This window comes from Dendrobates tinctorius, unplaced genomic scaffold (genome assembly GCF_039654945.1).
Source record: "Dendrobates tinctorius isolate UK_male_01 unplaced genomic scaffold, ASM3965494v1 ptg000158l, whole genome shotgun sequence".
Lineage (NCBI taxonomy): Eukaryota > Metazoa > Chordata > Amphibia > Anura > Dendrobatidae > Dendrobates > Dendrobates tinctorius.
Window position 1 is genome coordinate 36,855,303 of NW_027361825.1, and position 22,007 is coordinate 36,877,309.

General features: G+C 47.1%; 1 protein-coding gene across 1 annotated transcript in view; it reads right to left on the reverse strand.

The window, feature by feature from the left end:
* LOC141052109 (putative Kunitz-type serine protease inhibitor) overlaps window positions 1-20,701 on the reverse strand; it is a 43,710-nt gene extending 23,009 nt beyond the window's left edge. Inside the window, exons 1-2 of the mRNA XM_073549331.1 lie at window positions 20,220-20,701; window positions 13,848-14,018 (exon numbers count right to left, since the gene is read on the reverse strand). Of these exons, the coding sequence (XP_073405432.1) occupies window positions 13,848-14,018; window positions 20,220-20,571 (523 nt within the window). The 5' untranslated portion in view covers window positions 20,572-20,701. The remainder of the gene's footprint in view (window positions 1-13,847; window positions 14,019-20,219) is intronic.
* Between the last annotated feature and the right edge of the window lie 1,306 nt (window positions 20,702-22,007).

A 22,007-nucleotide genomic window follows, 5' to 3' on the forward strand; every position in this document is an offset into this window, starting at 1 on the left:
ACCATCGTTTTGATGTGTTCACTTACAGGGAACACTACCTGTCTCCGGGCCTCCAGTCCTCCGAACATTAAGTCCTGCCTGGACTGTGGTTTAGGGACCTCCTCTATCTGCATAGTATTTCTGACTGCTTGGACCAACTCGTCCGTGTCCTCCAGTCTAAATAGGTATTTCCTGCTCTGATCTTGTCTATCCCCCCCAGATCTCGCCTTCTTCCTGATCCGAATCCCGGAATTCGGACTCCTCACTAGGGCTTTCTTCCAACTCTGGGTCCGCTTCCCACCTTGGACGTTTGCGACTCGGCCCTGGGCTGGGGGACTGACACCGTGCGAGGCTGGATGTAGAGGCCCGAACTTCCTCCCTTATCAGCGATCTCATTTCAGCTAGGAGGGATGGCTGTTCCTCGCCTACGACCCTTGAGGTACAGGGTCCGCATAGGGTCTTGTTATATGCGTCTGGCAGCTTTACCCTGCATACTGGGCATCTGACCGATTTGGAGGTGGCCTTTGCCGGGTCCTTCGCCCCGAGGGGGATTCTGTTGTGGCTCCCTTCTCCTAATAATACAGAAGGGGCACCTACTCAGATCTGGGTTGGGGTAATGGGTGGGGGAGGGTGGTCTGCGCTATGCGCACTTACCCCTCCACCTGCTGGAGCGACCCCTTCCATCCTGGCGCGGTCCGCAGGGCGCTATGGACCTCCGAAGCGTGCTCCCTGGATCTCCAGAAGCGCGCTCTGTGCCTTAGGAGCGCGCGCTGTGGACCCCAGAGGCGAGCGCTGTGTGGCTCCGGTAGCGAGCGCTGTGTGGCTCCGGTAGCGAGCGCTGGGATTCAAAGGCCGGCGTCTGACGTCACCGGATGTGACGCGCGGCCTCTCGCGCTAGGCCGCCTCCTCCACTTCCTGCTCTGCGCGCGACTATGGTGGCCTCCTCCAGCCTGCCGCCGTGGGGGAGCCAACCCCCATCCATCTGCGGCAGACTGCCACTACGGCCTCTTCGCCTGCTATGGCGGACTGCGGAGACCTCATTCCTGCCTCCCAGCGCCGGCTGCGCCAGTCATCAGTCGGTGCCCGCCCGGCCAGCCGCCTGCGGGGAGCCGACCATCACCTGCCGTGGCGGTGAGTTTTTGGAGCCGAGAGCCTCCCATAGGGAGGAACGGCTCCCTCCAGGAGCGTCGTCCTGCTCCTGGCCTTTGGGGCAGAGGGACTCCCCACTGGAGAGTTTCGGCCCCGGGACCTCTTGACAGGGGAAGGCTTGGACTAGCCGTACGATCCCCTGAGCCCCTCCGGTAAGCTTCTCGTGTGTCCCTCCGTGCAGGGACAGGAAAAACACTGAGGGAGAGGGGGTGGGACGTGACCTTTAACCTCTCGTGTGCTTCCTGTCCCTGTAAGGAGGAGGAGGAGGAGGACGTCCTCCATGGTGCTGTCAGGTGGACGTCCTGGAAAAATTCCTTTTGATTCTGACTAACTCTATATATTGTCCGTAGGCACTCATTCACATCTTTCGCATGGAATCATTTATTTCTGCGCAGAAAATCCATTTTCCATTGGAAGATCATTTTGGAGTTATTTAATTATTTTTAGATATATCCATTTATATTATTGTACATTTTTTTTTTTTTTCCTTGGGAACTTCAATCCTGGAGTGATCTGCATCATTGCAAGGAACCGCTCACTCTTCCTTTCATGTGTTGCCACTTTTTGTAATTAATTGCAAGCTTTGTGATTGGTTTGTAACCTGTATATATTTTTCTATGCATTTTGTTTTTATTTACCTATGACTAAGGGTGCCTTTGTGCACTAGAAACGTGTCAGGAGTTTTTTGCATTTTAATATGGCATATTAGCCTAATAAAGTTTTTTTCATTTATGCCGGTGTGCTGAACGAACTTTCTTCTTCTTGTGGACATCTGCTTTGCTCACCAGCGTATTCGTGCACCCACCTGTGGATTAATGAACTCAGCCCAAAGTGGTTTTCATTTGGATGCGATGCAAGCTCCCAGTCCTCCCTCTCCTTTCAGTTTTTTAATCTATTTTTATTCTTACATTTTTATTTTTTCTTTCATCAATATTTAGTAAGGTAATATCTACTATAACTATAGAATATTGCTTCATTAACTATATCGATGATATGGTTCTATTACAAAGGAAAATGTTTCACTTCTGAGTTATATGCAACAATTTTTTATTCATTCATTCGCTCACTCATATATTCTTATTTTGGTTCATGGCTATACATTCCTACATATTATCAGTATAATAAATATATTCCTTATTAATAAAGATGAAAACACTTGTTACATAAAACACAGTGATACCTATGGGTTGAAAAAGGTAATTACACCTATGACATAAAAAAATGTTCTATCACATGAAGAATATGGATAATAATGTATTATCACTTATTATTGTTTTATTATTTCAATCATTGAAATCCATATACGGTACAAAGTCTGATAATAATTATATGGATATTACTGACTGCTATGGTACGCTGTGATATTATAGGATAGGAAAATTACCAGATTTGGTATAAGAATAGGGAATGAAGACTTCAAGCAAGATACTGAAATTACGTTAATAAGCCGGATTACTTACCGGTAATGCTCTTTTAATGAGTCCACGACAGCACCCACTGGAGGTATCGGATCCGCCCCATTTGGAACAGGAAACCCTACAGGAAAGATAAAAGGGGCGGTCCGCCTTTCCTCCTCAGTTTTGCATTTCAGAGTACCAGGAGGACCGCCAAGGATTAGGCAATGTCTTGTACTTGTATCTTTACTTATCCAACTTTAGCAGATATACTTTTAACATTGATATTTGTAGCAGGGAGGGAAGTGAGCGGGTGCTGTCGTGGACTCATTAAAAGAGCATTACCAGTAAGTAATCCGGCTTTTTACCCTTCGCCACGACAGCACCCACTGGAGAGATTCCAGAGACCATCACCTGGGTGGGACCACCGTGCCAAGGACAGTCCTGCCAAAGTTTAGGTCAGAGGTAGACGAAAGATCAAGTCTATAGTGTCTATAGAAGGTAGAAGGGGATGACCAGATTGCCGCCTTACATATGGTTTCAATTGGAACGTCTCCCCTTTCCGCCCAGGAAGCCGCCATTGCTCTGGTGGAATGTGCTCTGATGTTTCCCGGAGGTTCTTCATTTTTTGCAGAGTAGGCTAAACGAATGGCATCCCTGATCCATCGGGAAATGGTGCTCTTTGTGACTCCATACCCTTTTTTACGGCCCTGAAAAGAAATGAAGAGAGCCCTACACTGCCTCCAGCTCTCGGACCTATCAATATACTTTAGGACAGTTCTTCTGACGTCCAAAGTGTGGAATTTCTGTTCTTCCGGAGTGGAGGGATCTTCAAAGAAGGTTGGGAGGAGTATCTCCTGAGACCTATGGTACCTTGTTGATACCTTAGGCAGGTATGAGGGGTCTGGCTTTAATATTAATCTATCCCGATATACCTGCAAAAAGGGTGGATCTATGGACAGGGCCTGGATATCACCCACTCTCCTAGCTGATGTCAGTGCTACCAAGAGGGCCGTCTTAAATGATAAATATTTAAGGGATATCGTATCTATCGGTTCAAAAGGTTCTTCTGTAAGGGCGTCTAACACCAAGTTTAAGTCCCATGTAGGGATTGTGGGTATGTGAACCGGAGTTATTCTTTCACATGCCGTAATGAATCGTGATATCCACTTATTCCCTGCTATATTATGGCCATACAGCGCCCCCAACGCAGACACCTGTACTTTCAGTGTGTTTACTGACAAGCCCAATTCCTTCCCCTTTTGTAGGAACTCTAAGATAGGGACTATCGGGACTTCTGCTGTATGAGATGCTGTATGAAACTCTAGGAATTTCTTCCATATTCTTTTATAAATTTGGGTTGTGGACTGCTTCCTGCTCTGCAGGAGCGTAGTAATTAATGATTGCGAAAACCCTCTTGATCTTAATAGGTGCCTTTCAAGTTCCACGCCGTCAAGTGTAAGTTGTCCACTTGAGGGTGGAAAAAAGGGCCTTGGGAGAGTAGGTTGGGGTTTGAGGGGAGAACCCAAGGATCTGTCACTGACATAATTCGTAGCCACGAGAACCACGGTCTCTTGGGCCAGAATGGTGCTATCAGGATTACTCTCGCCTTTTCCTCTCTGATTTTCTGAATCACTTGTGGCAGGAGAATCAATGGAGGGAAGGCGTATGCCAGCTTGAATCTCCATGGGGCCTGGAGGGCATCCACTATGTCTGGGTAATCTGCTGGAGACAGGGAAGCAAAGGTCTTTGTTTGTCTGTTTTCCCTTGTGGCAAAGAGGTCCACTTGAGGATGCCCCCATAGAGCCACTATGTTCTGAAAGATCTGGTGATTGAGGCACCACTCTCCTTGCCGAAGTGTGTGTCGGCTTAAGAAATCTGCTTCTTGATTGTCCTCTCCTCTGATATGAAGAGCTGAGAGGGACAACAAATTGCTTTCGGCTAAGTCTAAAGATTCTTGCCGCAGAAGACATCAGAGTCTCTGATCGAGTACCTCCTTGTCTGTTTATGTAGGCCACTGTGGTGGTGTTGTCCGACAGGATCCTGACATGTTTCTGTTGGAGCTGTGGAAGGAAATAATGTAGAGCATAGTATACTGCTGTCAGTTCTTTTAAATTAGACGAGTATTCTCTTTCCTCTCTATTCCATCTTCCTTGACAAAAGCTATTCCCCATATGGGCTCCCCAGCCTTGGGGGCTAGCGTCGGTGGTTAGTATACTAGATGGTACTATGACCCATGGGATTCCCGAGGATAGATGGTCATCCTCTAACCACCATTCCAGAGAAGTCAAGACCTCCTGCGTTAGAGTTATCTTGCTCTCGAGGTGACCACCATGTCGCCTCTCCTCCTGGAGGATCTGATGCTGGAGTGTGCGGACATGATAATGGGCCCACCGGACTGCAGGGGCACAGGAATCTAGCGACCCCAATAGCGACATTGCCCCTCTCAGAGACATGCGTGGTCTATCTATGGCTGCCTCTACTTTTTCTTTTGTTAGTGCAATCTTTACCTGCGGAAGTAGACATTTCTGGGTTATGGAGTTCAATTGGAACCCCAAAAACATCTGGAGGGATTGCGGAACGAGCCTGGACTTCTGTATATTGATGATCCAGCCTAGGTCCTGTAAAGACGAGATTGCATCAGCCACTCTTTCGGTACATTGGGTATCTGAGTTCCCGATTATTAGGAAGTCGTCTAAGTAAGGTACGATTAAAGTATCTTTTTGACGAACATAGGCCATCACCTCTGCCATCACCTTGGTGAAGATTCTTGGTGCTGTTGAGAGGCCGAAAGGCATGGCTGTGTATTGAAAATGACGGACCTTGCCATCGAATACCATTGCGACCCTTAGATATTTTTGGTATCTATTATGGATAGGAAGAGGATAATAAGCATCTTTTAAGTCAATCCCCGCCATCACACAATTTGGAAAGAGAAGCTTTATGGTGGATCTGATTGATTCCATCTTAAACTTATAATTTTTAATAAACGTATTAAGCTTCCTTAAATTAATAATTGTTCTAAATGTACCATCTGGTTTGGAAATTAAAAATAAGGGAGAGTAGAAGCCTCTACCTTCCTGTCCCTCTGGGACCTCTACTAAAACCCCTTTGCATAGTAGGCTCCGAATCTCTTCTTAGAGGGCCTTTTGTTGGGTCATAGAGTTAAGGCGGGTTAGGACAAAGAAATCATAAGGATTTTGAAGGAATTCTATCTTCATTCCTTCTTTAATAATACTCAAGATCCATGGGTTTGAGGATATTTGTTCCCATTTTAGATAAAAGAACCGTAATCTACCCCCTACAGGTGGGGCTGATTTTTTAATTTCTATTTTCCCTTCGGAACGTTGGGCCCCTGAACATGGTACCCTTTTGTTTCTCTTCTTTTGTGGCCCATCTATTTGGTCTTTCCGTTTGCCTCCTTCTTCCAAACGGTCGCCTCTTAAAGGTTCTCCTATAGAAAGGGATAGAAGAGTCAGGGAACGCCTTCTTCCTTTCCTTTGGCGAGTATCTCGTCTAGGGCTTTCCCGAAGAGAAACTCACCCTCACACGGGGTTGCACAGATCTTAGCCTTTGATTGCGCGTCCCCCTTCCAGCTCTTCATCCACAACGCCCTTCTGGCGTTGTTCACTAGAGCTGCTGATCTTGCTGCCAGCCGTAGAGTGTCTGCCGACGCATCAGCCATAAAGGCAGCTGCCCCCCTTATCAATGGGATAGCGGCCCTTAATTTTTCTCTGGACACCTTTTGCTCGATTTGTTGATCCAGCTGGTCCAACCACACGAGCATGGATCTAGTGGTGCATGTGGTGGCTACCGCTGGCTTAAATATACCCGTGGTAGACTCCCAAGACCTCTTCAATGATGATTCCGCCTTGCGGTCTAACGGGTCTGCCAACAAGCCTGCGTCCTCTACTGGAATAGCCGATTGTCTCGAAGTAGAGGATATAACGGCATCCACTTTTGGCACTTTGGTCCATTTTAATAGTTCCTCATCGCTGAAAGGATACTTTCTTTTTGAGGCTGATGGGAGAAAACTTCTTTGGTCATTTTTTTCCCATTCCCTCTTTATTAGGGCCTTAATTGCCGGTATTACCGGGAACGCTCTCCTTTTCTTTTCAGCCAATCCCGCAAACATTATGTCCTGTGCGGTTTGGGCACCCCTTGGTTCCTCACACCCCATAGTGCTTCTCACCGACTTGACTAGGTTGTCCACACTATCTAGGGGGAAACATGACTGTCCCTCCATGTCTGATGATGACGAGGATGTTAGTGAGGAGTCAGAGACTAACCCCCCTTCTTCTTCTGACTCTGAGATAAGGGTTAACTGCTTCTTGCTGCCAGTCTCTGAGGGAGTTTTGGCGCGGTTAATAGCCTGTATCTCCTCCCTGATTATAGCTCTAATGTCCTTTGTCGACAATGCGGACCCTTGCTTTGTCTCTTTGGTGCACTGTTTACAGAGCTTCTTAGGGTAGGAGTCAGGGAGAGGTTCCGAGCATAGCGCACATTCTTTATGCTTGGATTTATCCTTTTTCTTGGTCTAGAAGGGGACACCAAGGCGGGGGGGGGGTAGGAGAGGTCAGCTTAGTAGGCAGAGTATATACTTTGCACACTCACCCAGTGAAGCCTTATATTACCGGATCAGATGGCTGAGACGTCCTAGGCCTTGATTCTCCTGCTTCATTCCTGCGGCCGGTGTTGCGGTCCCTGGTGGAGCTACCTCCTGCAGAATCCCCCGCTGGAGCGTGTGCTTCCGTTGGGGACGACATTGCTGCATTGCCGCTCAGCTGCGCCGCTGTTTAAATAACCTGCCTTTTTTTTTTCCTTCTGCCGTCCCCCCGGAAGTGGCTCCTCCTCCCAGGGATCACCGCGCGCGCGCCCGACGCTCTCTCAGCCATCCCGCCCCGGAAGTTCAACCATTACTTCCGGGGGGGTCAGGAGACAGTGCGCCGGCCGGCTACCGCGCCGCTTTACCGCGCGGCCCCGCTCTCCACGCGGTCCCCTTCTCCATGCACCGCCACCGCCGCTGGCGCCTCCATCCAAAAGGAGACTTCCATACTCTTTTTCTTCTGCGCCACTGGCGCTCTTACCGCTCCCAGCAGCGGTGTGTCCCGATGCCTGCCGGCGCTCTCCTGGGTGAGACGGGGCGGCCCTCCCCGGACCCAGTCATCACCCTTCGCTCACCAGACGAGGGGGGAGCCGTCTAACGGAATCTCCCCCGACGCTGCCTCTGGACCGCAGCCCCTGCCGTTCCCAAGGAGACTGCACAGGCGGCATGCCTGGCCCAGGTAATTTTTCCTGAAGCATATCGTGGCTCCGTTTGGAACAGGAAACCAAAACTGAGGAGGAAAGGCGGACCGCCCCTTTTATCTTTCCTGTAGGGTTTCCTGTTCCAAATGGGGCAGATCCGATACTTCCAGTGGGTGCTGTCGTGGCGAAGGGTAAAAAAGACTTTTCATATTTCTAAACTTTATTGATTCTTACCAGTTGCAAGAAGAATGCCGCTATCCAGAAGTCCCAGAAGGTAACAAAGCTATGATTACTGAGTAATAGACTGTGTTACTTACAAGTGCAGTATCCACCACTGACAACCAGAGGACGATGATCCTATGATGCTGAGATGAACTGTGTTATCACGTTCTTACCAAGTTCCAGAGGTTTGCAATCACCTGTAAAGCTTCGATGAAGGCTGGTGAACAATAAGGTAATTGTCAGGAAGCTACAACCCTGACATATGTCCTGTGTATTAGGACTGAGGACTGGTTATGGTGCTATGTTTAGCAAGGAAGAGTCATTTTAACCCTTGCTTTACTGACCAAAGACGTCACACCTGTTCAAAGACGAGTGCCGATGGAGGATTCCAGAATATCCAAGCCCAGGTTTTTTAAAGGTGAGACTGCACAGATATTAAAGCTGCATTTCATCTATAGACTTTGTTTTCTTATCAACATTTGAATTTATGGACTTTGATTTTATACACGACACGATTTCTACAACATCTATATGCTAGAGAAAAACTGTATTTTTAAAAGAACCAGGAAGAAAGACAGAAGACATCAAAATGAAGACCAGATGACATCAGATGATGACTGGACCAGAGATGCTTCAATTTAGACTTAGGGAAGTATAATTATACATATTTTATATGAATATTGTTCACGGCTTACCATAACATGAATTCACATCAACTGTCATTAAGTGCGTATAACAATAATCTGTTATTGATATTAAATTATTTTGTCAAAGAAGAAGAAAAAAAAGATCTCATTATATTTTGAGGGTTCCAATTAATGTCTGTCTCCCTCAAAAGGGGGAATTGTTAAATATTAGTTATGGATTTATATATATAAGTTATGGAGTTGTATTATCACACTCAGTTCTGTACATTGCTTTAGCTGACATGACATAGGCTATTTTTGTAAGCTAGGCTCATGGTACAGGACCACTCCATATATACCTGGATCACGTGCTTTAAGAGACGTATATAATTCATGGCTCACTCTAGAGGTCGCTCGATCCTTCCCTCACCATCATGAGACACAGACGCAAGAGGTCATCTCTGCACGGACATAACTGAACAGCTGGTATGTTAATCCAACTCACATCCAGAGGAGCTACGCACTACAGGACACATGTCTTTTCAGAGTTCCAGGAAAGAAGGTTACACGCTTAGCTATGAACTAATGGACAATCTCTTTTTCTCCTATTTTTATGTTTTTCTGTAATAATCTTTTCTTTGATGGAAGAATCCAAATAAACCACTATATTTTTTATCTGGTAACTAGTCCTGAGTATTTTACAAGAATACGCATTATTTTACAGTTTCTTGCAAATAAGTTGGATCCTTCTAGTCTTGTATTCCAATCATGTGTATTGTCCCACCAAGTTTCAGTGATTCCAATGACATCATATTTCTTTTCCTGTGTTAGTAGTTCCAGTTCTCCTTGTTTGTTGCCCATGCTTTGTGCATTAGTATAGAAACATTTTAGTTTGTGATTGGTTTCTCTTTCTCCAATATTTTTATTAATTAGATTCTTTTGTCTTTGTCCTTCCTTTCCACTTCTAATAGCAGAGTTCTCAATAGCATTTGTCAGGTGTATGGCTTTTTCTGGTCTTTTGCTTCCCTTCCCACATTGTTCTAGTTTAAAGCTCTCCTTACAAGTGTAGCAAGGCGACTTCCAAATACCTGCTTTCCAGTCTTCGTCCCCTTACCTCTTGGGCCCGTCAAGAATTCTGCATCCTGTAGCAGAATTTTTGTCTGGATTTGGGAACGGAAAAAAGATCTGCAGTTGATTAAATAAGCAGTAAGAAAAAAACAAAAAAAAAAACAAAGAAAAAAAAAAAAAAAGACAAGTTTGGATAATTTCCATGGAAAACGGACCTTCATTGTAGTTTTTCAAATTTGCAGCATCTCAATGTTAATTCTGCAGTTTGAAAACCGCAGGAAAACCACGCGGAAAAATCCGCACCGTCTGCACTGCGTTTTTTTTATTCCCATAGGGAATAATGGTACTGTACACCGCAGCAAAAACTGCTGCGGATCCGCAGCGGCCAAATCCGCCGCGGAACCGCAGCAAAATCCGCGGCGTGTGCACACACCCTTAAAGCGTTTTTTCTGCAGCCATTTCATGGGACAGCACCTAGTTTGAAGCAGATTTCACCAGTATCAGCTTCAAAAGCCAAATATACTTTTGTTCCACATCCCCTCCCCAAAATCTCTTAAAGGGAATCTGTCACCCTTTTTTGGCCTATTAGCTGCCGGCATAGACATCGGGGGCTTATCTACAGCATTTTGTAATGCTATAGATAAGCCCCCGATGTAACCTGAAAGAGAAGAAAAACATGTTATATTATACTCACCGAGTATCCGGTCCAGTGCCTCCCTTCTTCATGCGATGACACCCTCTTCTCCCGTCCTGAAATGGCTCCGGCGCAGGCGCATTGCTCTGCCCTGTTGAGGGCAGAGCAGAATTCTCCAGTGCGCAGGCGCCAGACCTCTCCCGACGCCTGCGCACTGCAGGACTCTCCTCTGCCCTCAACAGGGCAGAGCAATGCGCCTGCGCCATTTCAGGACGGGAGAAGAGGGCGTCATCGCATGAAGAAGGGAGGCGCCGGACCGGACTGCAACACCCATCGGACCGGACCGCCCACCTCGGTGAGTATAGTATAACGTGTTTTTCTTCTCTTTCAGGTTACATCGGGGGCTTATCTACAGCATTACAGAATGCTGCAGATAAGCCCCCGATGTCTATGCCGGCAGCTAATAGGCCATAAAAAAAAAAAAAAAAAAAAAAAAGTGACGCACCCCCCTAGGAGATCGCGGAAGACGCAACCCCCCCCCGGAGATCGTGGTAGACGAACCCCCCCCGCCGGCACGACACCTTACCGATTCAGTGTGGCCGCAGTGTCTTGCTGTGATGACAGGAGAGGGCGGGTTGTTTCTCTGGAAGCGGCGCATGCGCAGTCCGCACTTTCCGGCGCCATTTTGGGGAAGACACACTGCAGTGTGTCTTCAAGACAATGGAGCCGGAAAAAGAGGAATGCGCAGGCGCCGATTCCGGAGCAACACCCCGCCCTCTCCTGTCATCACAGCAGGCACAAAAGATTACCGGGGTATTCGCCGTGAAGTCAGGAGACGGCGGGTTGTGGCGCCGAAATTGGGCGCCAATTACGGCCGCACAATCCCACACTCAGACCTGGATAGGGGGGATGAGGGAGATCATGCATACCAGGATAAGGGGACCATACATATCAGGATAGGGGGTGAGGGGACCATACATATCAGGATAGGGGGTGAGGGGACCATACATATCAGGATAGGGGGTGAGGGGACCATACATATCAGGATAGGGGGTGAGGGGACCATACATATCAGGATAGGGGGTGAGGGGACCATACATATCAGGATAGGGGGTGAGGGGACCATACATAACAGGATAGGGGGTGAGGGGACCATACATATCAGGATAGGGGGTGAGGGGACCATACATATCAGGATAGGGGGTGAGGGGACCATACATAACAGGATAGGGGGTGAGGGGACCATACATAACAGGATAGGGGGTGAGGGGACCATACATAACAGGATAGGGGGTGAGGGGACCATACATAACAGGATAGGGGGTGAGGGGACCATACATAACAGGATAGGGGGTGAGGGGACCATACATAACAGGATAGGGGGTGAGGGGACCATACATAACAGGATAGGGGGTGAGGGGACCATACATAACAGGATAGGGGGTGAGGGGACCATACATAACAGGATAGGGGGTGAGGGGACCATACATAACAGGATAGGGGGTGAGGGGACCATACATAACAGGATAGGGGGTGAGGGGACCATACATAACAGGATAGGGGGTGAGGGGACCATACATAACAGGATAGGGGGTGAGGGGACCATACATAACAGGATAGGGGGTGAGGGGACCATACATAACAGGATAGGGGGTGAGGGGACCATACATAACAGGATAGGGGGTGAGGGGACCATACATAACAGGATAGGGGGTGAGGGGACCATACATAACAGGATAGGGGGTGAGGGGACCATACATAACAGGATAGGGGGTGAGGGGACCATACATAACAGGATAGGGGGTGAGGGGACCATACATAACAGGATAGGGGGTGAGGGGACCATACATAACAGGATAGGGGGTGAGGGGACCATACATAACAGGATAGGGGGTGAGGGGACCATACATAACAGGATAGGGGGTGAGGGGACCATACATAACAGGATAGGGGGTGAGGGGACCATACATAACAGGATAGGGGGTGAGGGGACCATACATAACAGGATAGGGGGTGAGGGGACCATACATAACAGGATAGGGGGTGAGGGGACCATACATAACAGGATAGGGGGTGAGGGGACCATACATAACAGGATAGGGGGTGAGGGGACCATACATAACAGGATAGGGGGTGAGGGGACCATACATAACAGGATAGGGGGTGAGGGGACCATACATAACAGGATAGGGGGTGAGGGGACCATACATAACAGGATAGGGGGTGAGGGGACCATACATAACAGGATAGGGGGTGAGGGGACCATACATAACAGGATAGGGGGTGAGGGGACCATACATAACAGGATAGGGGGTGAGGGGACCATACATAACAGGATAGGGGGTGAGGGGACCATACATAACAGGATAGGGGGTGAGGGGACCATACATAACAGGATAGGGGGTGAGGGGACCATACATAACAGGATAGGGGGTGAGGGGACCATACATAACAGGATAGGGGGTGAGGGGACCATACATAACAGGATAGGGGGTGAGGGGACCATACATAACAGGATAGGGGGTGAGGGGACCATACATAACAGGATAGGGGGTGAGGGGACCATACATAACAGGATAGGGGGTGAGGGGACCATACATAACAGGATAGGGGGTGAGGGGACCATACATAACAGGATAGGGGGTGAGGGGACCATACATAACAGGATAGGGGGTGAGGGGACCATACATAACAGGATAGGGGGTGAGGGGACCATACATAACAGGATAGGGGGTGAGGGGACCATACATAACAGGATAGGGGGTGAGGGGACCATACATAACAGGATAGGGGGTGAGGGGACCATACATAACAGGATAGGGGGTGAGGGGACCATACATAACAGGATAGGGGGTGAGGGGACCATACATAACAGGATTGAGGGGACCTTGCATACCAGGATGAAGAATGGGGTGCCATGCATACCAGGATAGGAGGGTGGCAGCACATACCAGGATGGGAGACCATATACCAATAAAAATGCTTGCCACCCGGGTGTAGAACGTGTACATAGCTAGTTATAATATATAGAGAAAAATCAGGCCATCAGCAGGTCCAAGCTGCCATGGAAACGTCGCTTTCAGAGACTGATACCAGCAACTAAAAGGTCAACAGCTGCTGCCACAAATGTGCTCTTGACGCTGCTGTTAGACACTGATGGGGAGAGATCAGTTCCTTATCCCCCTCCAATTGTGGACACGTGCCGGGAAATTTGCGCCCTAATGAGGGAAAGGGTTAAACAAGGGAGGTTAACACTGGTACGTGTATACTCCTAAAAAAAATTTTTTTTTGCTAAAAATTAAGTGTTCGATCTTCAATTGTGAAAAAAAAATAAAAAATAAATAAATATTAGAATAAGAAGTGATATTTAATTGGGAATGTTACACACTAGTAATCATGTCATAAGTCAATCCACTGCGAGCACGCACAGCTCACTGCTGTGGAAATATCTGCATGCCCCATAAAGGGCGAGGCCACAGCATGACCGATCTGTGGAGCACCTCATTAATACTTCAGAGTGTCGCTCACCTTTTACACCCTGACATTTATTCATGCATTCTTCCTCCCCGGCATGGTTGTTCAGGTTAACAGGACAGCCTCCATAGGTGAAGTTTTTGCAGGTCTCTGACTCGGCGTCATACCACCATCTGACAAAGTATGCCCGACACGGCCCAGTTTCCTTTTGTGGCAGGCAGAAATCTAATGCAGGGGCGAAATAATGAGCAGCGTGGTTAGATCATGAACTCCTCATGTATAAGACCTCAGATGTCTATTCACATAGTAGACTATGGAAATAAACCATAGAGTCGTAAAGCCTTAGCACCTAAAAGGGGATGTCTGGTGCTACTCCCTAAGCATCTGAGGGCGAGTAGCATTGATGACATTGCAATGAACAGCACTTTCTATCTGGTATCTGGAGGTGTAAAGTTATCAGCGCTGATCACGTCCTTATGGGAAAGGGAGGAGACTATTCATTTTACCACGATGTAGAACACAACACTGTATGGTGCTGGCTCTGGAGTCGAGCCTGCGCTGTACACAGCAGATATGAGATGTACAGTTGGCATCTGTCTGTAACAGCAGCAACCAGAGATCGCTCCAGATGCTGCCATTTACCTATTTATATTTGCAAGGGACACAATAGTATTATCCCAGCATACAGAATAGATACACAACATGTGATTGCTGGGTCAAGTCTCCTAATAAAACTTTAAAGCTAAAAAAAAATTTAAAAAAAAGACCGTACATACACATGTACAGTTGAAACCAGAAGCTTTCCCGTTGTAGGTCAATTAGGATTACCATAATTACTAATATTTGCCAAGTGCCAGAATAATGAGAGAGAATGTTTTAAGGCATTTTTTATTACTTACTGCAAAGTCAAAAGTTTACATACCCTAAGATTACTAAGCCGTCTTTTTTTTTTTTTTTTTTTTTTTGCAACATCCGAGTTAAGCCCCCCGTCACACATAGCGACGCACCAGCGATCCCGACAACAATACGACCTTGTCAGGATCGCTGGTGCATCGTTACATCATCATTGGTGAGCTGCCAAAAAGGCAGCTTCACCAGCAGTCAGCACCAGCTGGTCTCTAAGGTAAATATCGGGTTACTAAGCGGTGCGCATCACTTAGTTACCCGATGTGTACCTTAGAAACCTGCGCGCTCGCACCGGGAGCTGCCAGCACGCAGGTTTCTAAGGTACACATCGGGTAACTAAGTGAAGAGCGCCGTTTAGTAGCCCGATATTTACCTTAGAGACCAGCTCCCAGCGCCTGCTTAGAGCGCTGGGAGCCTCGCTGATCGCTGGCTCCAGCTGCCACACGCAGCAATGCGCGCTGACCAGTGATCAAAAAATGGCCCAGGCCGATCGAGCACGATCAGTGATACCCGGTGGGGAGGCCGGTCGCTGATCCCTGTCACACATCGATCTCATTGGCGAGATCGCTGTGGCATCACAAGATCGCTGTGTGTGACGGGGCCTATAGAGACATCTGGGGATGTATTTTAATGCACACCTGAAACATACTGCTTTGTGTAGCATCATCATGGGAAAGTCCAAAGAAATCAGCCAAGATATCAAGAAGAGAATTGTGGACTTGCACAAGTCTGGCTCATCCTTGGGTACAATTTCAAGATAACCAAAGGTGCCTCGTTCATCTGTACAAACAAGATGGGAATGTCCATCCATCATACCGCTCAGGAAGGAGACTGAGTTCTGTATCCCAGAGATGAACGTGCTTTGGTCCGACATGTGCAGATCAACCCAAGGACAAAAGCAAAACACCTTGTGAAGATGATGGCCGAAGCTGGTAAGATTGTGTCAAGATCCACAGTGAAATGAGTACTGTATCAACATGGGCTGAAAGGCCAAGAAGCCATTACTCCAGAAGAAATTAACCCCTGTGGTATTTTTGCTTTTGTGCTTTCGTTTTTTGCTCCTCTTCTTTCCAGAGCCATAACTTTTTTATTTTTCCGTCAATAAGGCCATGTGAGGGCTTGTTTTTTGTGGGACTAGTTGGATTTTTGAACGACACCATTTGTTTTAACATATCGTGTACTGGAAAACGAGAAAAAAAAAAATTCCAACTGTGGTGAAATTGCAAAAAAAAAAAAAAAAAAAAAAAAAGAAGTGCCATTTTCAGATACCCGTAGCGTCTCCATTTTTTGTGATCTCGAGTGCTTATTTTTTTGAGCGCTGAGCTGATTGTTTTTAACGATACCATTTTAGTGCAGATGCGATCTTTTGATCGCCCGTTATTAGATTTTAATGCAATGTTGCGGAGACCAAAAAAAAGGAATTCTGGCGTTTTTACTTTTTTTTCTTGCTACGCCGTTTAGCGATCAGGTTAATTTTTTTTATTGATAGATTGGGCGATTCTGAATGAGGCGATACTAGCATGAGTATGCTTGATTTTTTTTTTATTTTTTTTTAAAATTTTTCAAGGGGGGTGATTTGAACTTTTATAGACGGTACTTTTTTTTTTTTACGTTTGACATGCTTCAATAGTCTCCATGGAAGACTAGAAACTGCCATAATCCGATCGGCTCTGCTACGTACGGGCGATGATCAGATCCGCCTGTATGTGGCAAAATTACTCACTTGCTAGCAATCCGGCAGTGACAACCATAGAGGTCTGCAGGAGACCTCTGGTTGTCATGCCAACCCATCGGTGACCCGCGATCAGGTGATGGGGGTCACTGATAAGCGGATTTCCGTGGCCTTTGCCGGACGCGCATGATAAGTGCTGCTGTCAGTGTTTGACAGCGGCATTTAACGGGTTAATAGCCACAGGTGGAACGAGTTTTCACCTGCAGCTGTTCCGGGCACAAGTCAGCTGTTCAAAACAGCTGACTTGTGCCCGGAAAGATGTGGGCTCAGCGCCGGAGCTCACATCAAAGGAAGGGTGTCTGACATGAGCGTACTATTACACTCGATGTCGGAAAGGGGTTAATGTTTGCAAATGCACACAGGAACAAAGACCTTAATTTTTGGAGACATGTCCTGAGGTCTGATGAAACTAAAATTGAACTTATTGGGCATAATGACCATCGTTACGTTTGGAGGAAAAAGGGAGAAGTTGGGAAGCCCAAGAACACCATACCAACTGTGAAACACGGGAGTGGCAGCATCATGTTGTGGGGTTGTTTTGCTGCAGGAGGGACTGGTGCACTTCACAAAATCGATGGCATCAGAGGAAAGAAGATTATGTGGCAATACTGAAGCAACATCTCAAGACATCAGCCAGGAAGTCAAAGCTTGGGCAGAAATGAGTCTTCCAAATGAACAATGACCCGAATGATTTGCAGCGGCCATCACAAAACCCTGATCTCAATGCAATTGGGCAAAGCTGAAAAGGCTGGTGGGAGCAAGGCGACCTACAATCCTTGATCAGTTACACCAGTTTTGTCAGGAGGAATGGGCCCAAGTTCTGACCAACTATTGGGAGAAGCTTGTGGAAGGATATCCCAAACGTCTGACCCAAGCTATTCAGTTTAAGGGCAATGGTAGCAAATACTAATGAAAATGTATGGAAACTTTTGACTTTGTTTTAAGGCATTTTTATTGGTTACTGCAAACATTATCTCTCACTCATTCTGGCATTTGGAAAATAACTATGGTAATCCTAATTGACCTAAAATGGGAAAGGTTTATTCTGATTTTATGTCAGATATTGAGAACAACATACAGATGTGTCTTTTTATATGTCCACAAACACACAGCATACAAGTGTTTGGCAGCACGGTCACTGCTGAGCTGGTGGATCAGCCCAACCTACAATTTGTGCCACAATAATAAAACCCCAAATGTCTACATTGATAGTGAAAAGAAAAAAAAATAAATAAATGGTGCCTCTTGCAATTGTATTCTTTTCCTTGTATTGCCCCAAAGCATAACAGCTCATCATTTGCCCCTCCGAGTACACAGATCTTCTGAAGACCTCTGGACAGCTGTATAGAGGAGCCTGGCTTCTGGGGTACATTGCAGGATCGGCACCAACAAGCCAGTCCACCCCTGCATACAAGACGAGGGCAGCAAACTGAAGATTCAATCTACAGACAACCAGAGGGGAGCTACAGAAACTGCAGGATCAGGCTACAGGGTTTCTAAGTAGAGCATAACCGTGCCGACACTTTGGCCTGCATAGGTGCTGCATACACAAAAATGGATAACATAGCACATGCTTATTACCGATTTAACAGAGTATTGGTAGTAGTAGTGCTATCTCCTGAAAGCTTCACTAAATTACACTTTCAGAACTCTACAAGTGTTAAGTACTAGCACAACAAGGTTTCGCAGGGGGCTGGGATGTGCCCCAAGTGGAATGGTACAAGGAAAAAGGAACAAGACAAAAAAAAAGCCAAAACCTCTTATTCTTCCTACACAAACTGGACAAACGGGTTTCATCTCTGTGCTGAATAGATACCTGCAAAAAGAAGGGCCGGGTGCAGCAAGAATGGAGACATATGCAGATTTATCCCGGGGACAACAAGGACCACAGGGGGCAGACATTGGGGGCACCAACTGAGGACCACACCCTGTACAGAACACATTCCCTGCTGGTGGAATTTCTGAAGCTTCGTCCCCCTCCCGCCCCACAGTCCCCTGGCATTTAATGGGAGGGCATTTTTCCCCCCAGAATCTATCAGAGTTAAAGGGTCTATGCGCTTCGTCTCCACCAACCATCGTGGGAACTGTAGTCATTGGACTCATGGCCACCCACGACGTATGAGGAGGACATCCCTGAGGGGACCAGTTTCTTCCACCACATTTCACAGCCCTATCGAATGGGACGTCCAGAAGAACAATGTACACCTTTTTCTTCAAATCATTGCATTAGATGTCAGTTTGTTTCTGATTTTTTTTGTAAGGCCAAGGTAACCAATAGTGCCAAAAGAGCCCCCCGTGGCTCCAAAAGCCAGAATCATAATGGTCCGTGCCCCCAAACAGTTGGATTACAGAATTCTCTGCTGGTACAATGTGGTATTGTTGGGTGCGTCTGACAAAAACCCTGCAAGTCTGGTATGAAAAAGTCACAATATGGGGGCCATAATAAGCCTAGGGGTGTACAGATGAGAACTGGCCCAAAATCTGGGGGCAAAAGAAAAAAAGTAGGCACTAAAATGTGTTCATGGTGGTCCAATGGAATAGGCAGTAGACTATAATCTATCCGAATGTTTAAGCCATCAATATCGAAATATTGAAGGAGCCCTTTTAGGTTTGGTGGAATGAACCCTACGATTTTAAACCATTATTAGCAATGAGCGACATATGGCCACCACGTCTATGGATCGCCTTTATAGGATAAGTCCCATCTCGTACATTTATGGCATACCCACAGCACATGAAGTGTACAGTAGACGTGGATCCCACCGACACGACAGCCTCAAGGAAGGGACCCCCTCTGCACTGCCATCAGAATCCATGGTACTTAAATCACTTATGCACTGACAGCGGTGTGCAGGTGGGGGCCTGTATAGCCTATGGATAGGAATACGCCACATTGATACACCAGTTGGACCCCCTGCTGCGGACTATGCCTAATCCTCCAACACAAAACACTTGACAAGTAATAGACTGTCTATACCCCACCACCCCAAGGGAGCTTAAAAACAGGAAAAAAAATGGCTAAACGTTTCACAATAAGTGGTCACTAGATGGCGCTGCTCCATGGATCCGGCACCACAGCAGAGGAACAAAGTAGTCACACAGGTCAGAGGTATGCAGCTCTGCCCATCATTAACCAAGGTACAAAGAAAGAAAAAAACAAGGCAAGGTCGTCATAGTTCTCATACCAGTTCAGGGCTGATCTTGTGTAATTTCCTGTACTACACAAAGTATACAGAGTCCCCCTATAAACAGAAGAATAGTGACTGCTCAAGCCAATCAGGCTTCAGCTCTCATTCCCCAAAAGGATAAAGAAACCTGCACTCTGATTGGCTGCTACTGGTAACTTCTAAGAGTTCTGCAAGTGATGGGGCCCTACCAATCTCTAGGAAGGGGGTCTCTGCTGACAAAGGGGTCATACTTAGCTAAGATCATGGCCGCTGCCCTACAATACTAAAGGGAGATGTGCGATGTGAATTGGGTCTGGATTAAGCCAAGAAAACCTTTCAGAAACCCTTTAAAACTTAAAGACCCCCGGTGACCATAGGACAATCCCTGTAGATTCATATTTGAGCACCAAAATGACTAGTATCACTACAATTTGTTTTAGCGCCACTTAAAGGGCTTTTCCAGGATTTGTAACCAATATCGTCACAAGGAGGGAATGTGTGTGACGTCATCTCCAGACACCACAGAGGGCTCAAAAAGTGTTTAGAAAACGTGGAAAAAAAATGAAAGCTTTAAAAGTTACATCCCCCCCCCCCCATAGTAGGAATGGAAGCTTCCATTACCGTCCAGTGTGGGCTGCGCCCCGGCGTCCAGCCTCCTGTAGGTCCTAGTGCCCTCCTGCTTGCTCAGCTCGCACATATTGTAGCCTATGACGTTACACCGGACCAGGGAACACCTCCCGGCGGAGAGGACAGCCAGGTCACAGCCTTCATTGCCACAGCAGAGGCTCCAGCACACCTGCTCGTGCGTCACATCCTCAATGTGCTCCAGCACATTCACCCCAAACTGAGATGGAAGCTCCACATTCTCCAAGCCGTACCCCTCTACCAGCTCGTAACCGGCACAAGGCAGCTCGGTGTCGGCTAAAGCCAACGGTATTAAGAGGACGAAGAGTCCGCGGAACCAGGCCCTCATCGTGGGGGTCACCGTAAGTGCGTCACTCGGGGGCTATCACGTGACCCACAGATCCGCTCGCTATCCTGCGCCGCGGTCACTACAAGTATCTAACCGGGGGTTACTGTGTTTCCTCACTAAGCTCCGCCTCCCCAATGACGTCTCCAGGTAAAAACAAATATTCGACCAATCCAGTTCCTGACCACGCCCCTCTACAAGCGGCTCAAGGTGAGAAAAGCGTCCAACCCCGCCCTCTAATTTAATTAACCCCGCCCCCGTCAGGAGATGCTCACAGGTAGTTTGGACACGCCCATTCCATACCAGCCCTCAGGTGAGGAGGAGGGAGAGGCCGCCATGTTGCCTTCCTGTTTACCTCACTGCTCCTCCTCTTTGCGAGTGAAACTGGTTTGAAGATGGGAGGCAGTTTCAGTTCTCAACAGGACTGCTGGTGCCGTGATAAGCCAGCATGTGGCCTGTGGGCAATCACACAGCAGTCATTGTGCAGACAGGAATCAGACTGCTCTGTCAGCAGGACGCAGTGGGGGTGTATTAGGAGCAATGTCTGTACAGTGTCACACATAGGGGTTTATTACCACGGACTGCCATGTCTGGACCGGCTGTGGGGTCTTCTGACCCAAAATCACACATCATCAATCACGGCATATAGATATCTCTCCTGAGTTTGGGGCAGGAGATGCGCGGCCGCTCTGTGTATGCCTCAAATTACACACAAAGGGGCACCACTGACATGAGTAGGGATCCTGCCGGACCTATACAAAAGTTAATGCCACTATCAAGGAGAAAAAAGGAATAGGCCACACTTTGGGGATCACCCAATATAGGATTTAGCAAAAATGTACAAAATCTTTATTTGGACACAAAAAACAAAACACTCACGTTAAAAACATTAAAAAGTCATACAAATGACATACATAACCCAGTTCTGAATAGAACAAAAACCCTCAAGGCTCCACAATTCATAAGACATACCTCATTGACATATCAAATATGTATATATAAAGCATACCACAATAAAGGATTATACATATAAATAGAGAACTATCATAGTAGAAAAAGACAGCAGACTCAACGTTCTCTTGAAATGATTCACTTTATTTCATGTTAATAAAGCACAGGCAATGGCACGGGAGAAATGCAAAAAGACGGACGACAGCCGTTTCGTGCACAATGCACTTCAACAGGTCCCATGTGTTACATTTGAGGAGCATATTTTGGTAGTGCGATGTACATGGTACTTTTTTTCAACCGTAGCCCATTTTCACACGTCCTACATTCACTGCTGTAATCGGGTCAGGAGACCCCGAGGGCCGGTCCAGATATCCTGGTTTGTATTCAGACCGTGACCTAAAAGTGGTTGTTCCCTTTCTGCTAATTTTCATCTCCGGCTGCAGTTTGTTACAAAAAAACAAACAAACCATGCAGTAATCACCTTCCCT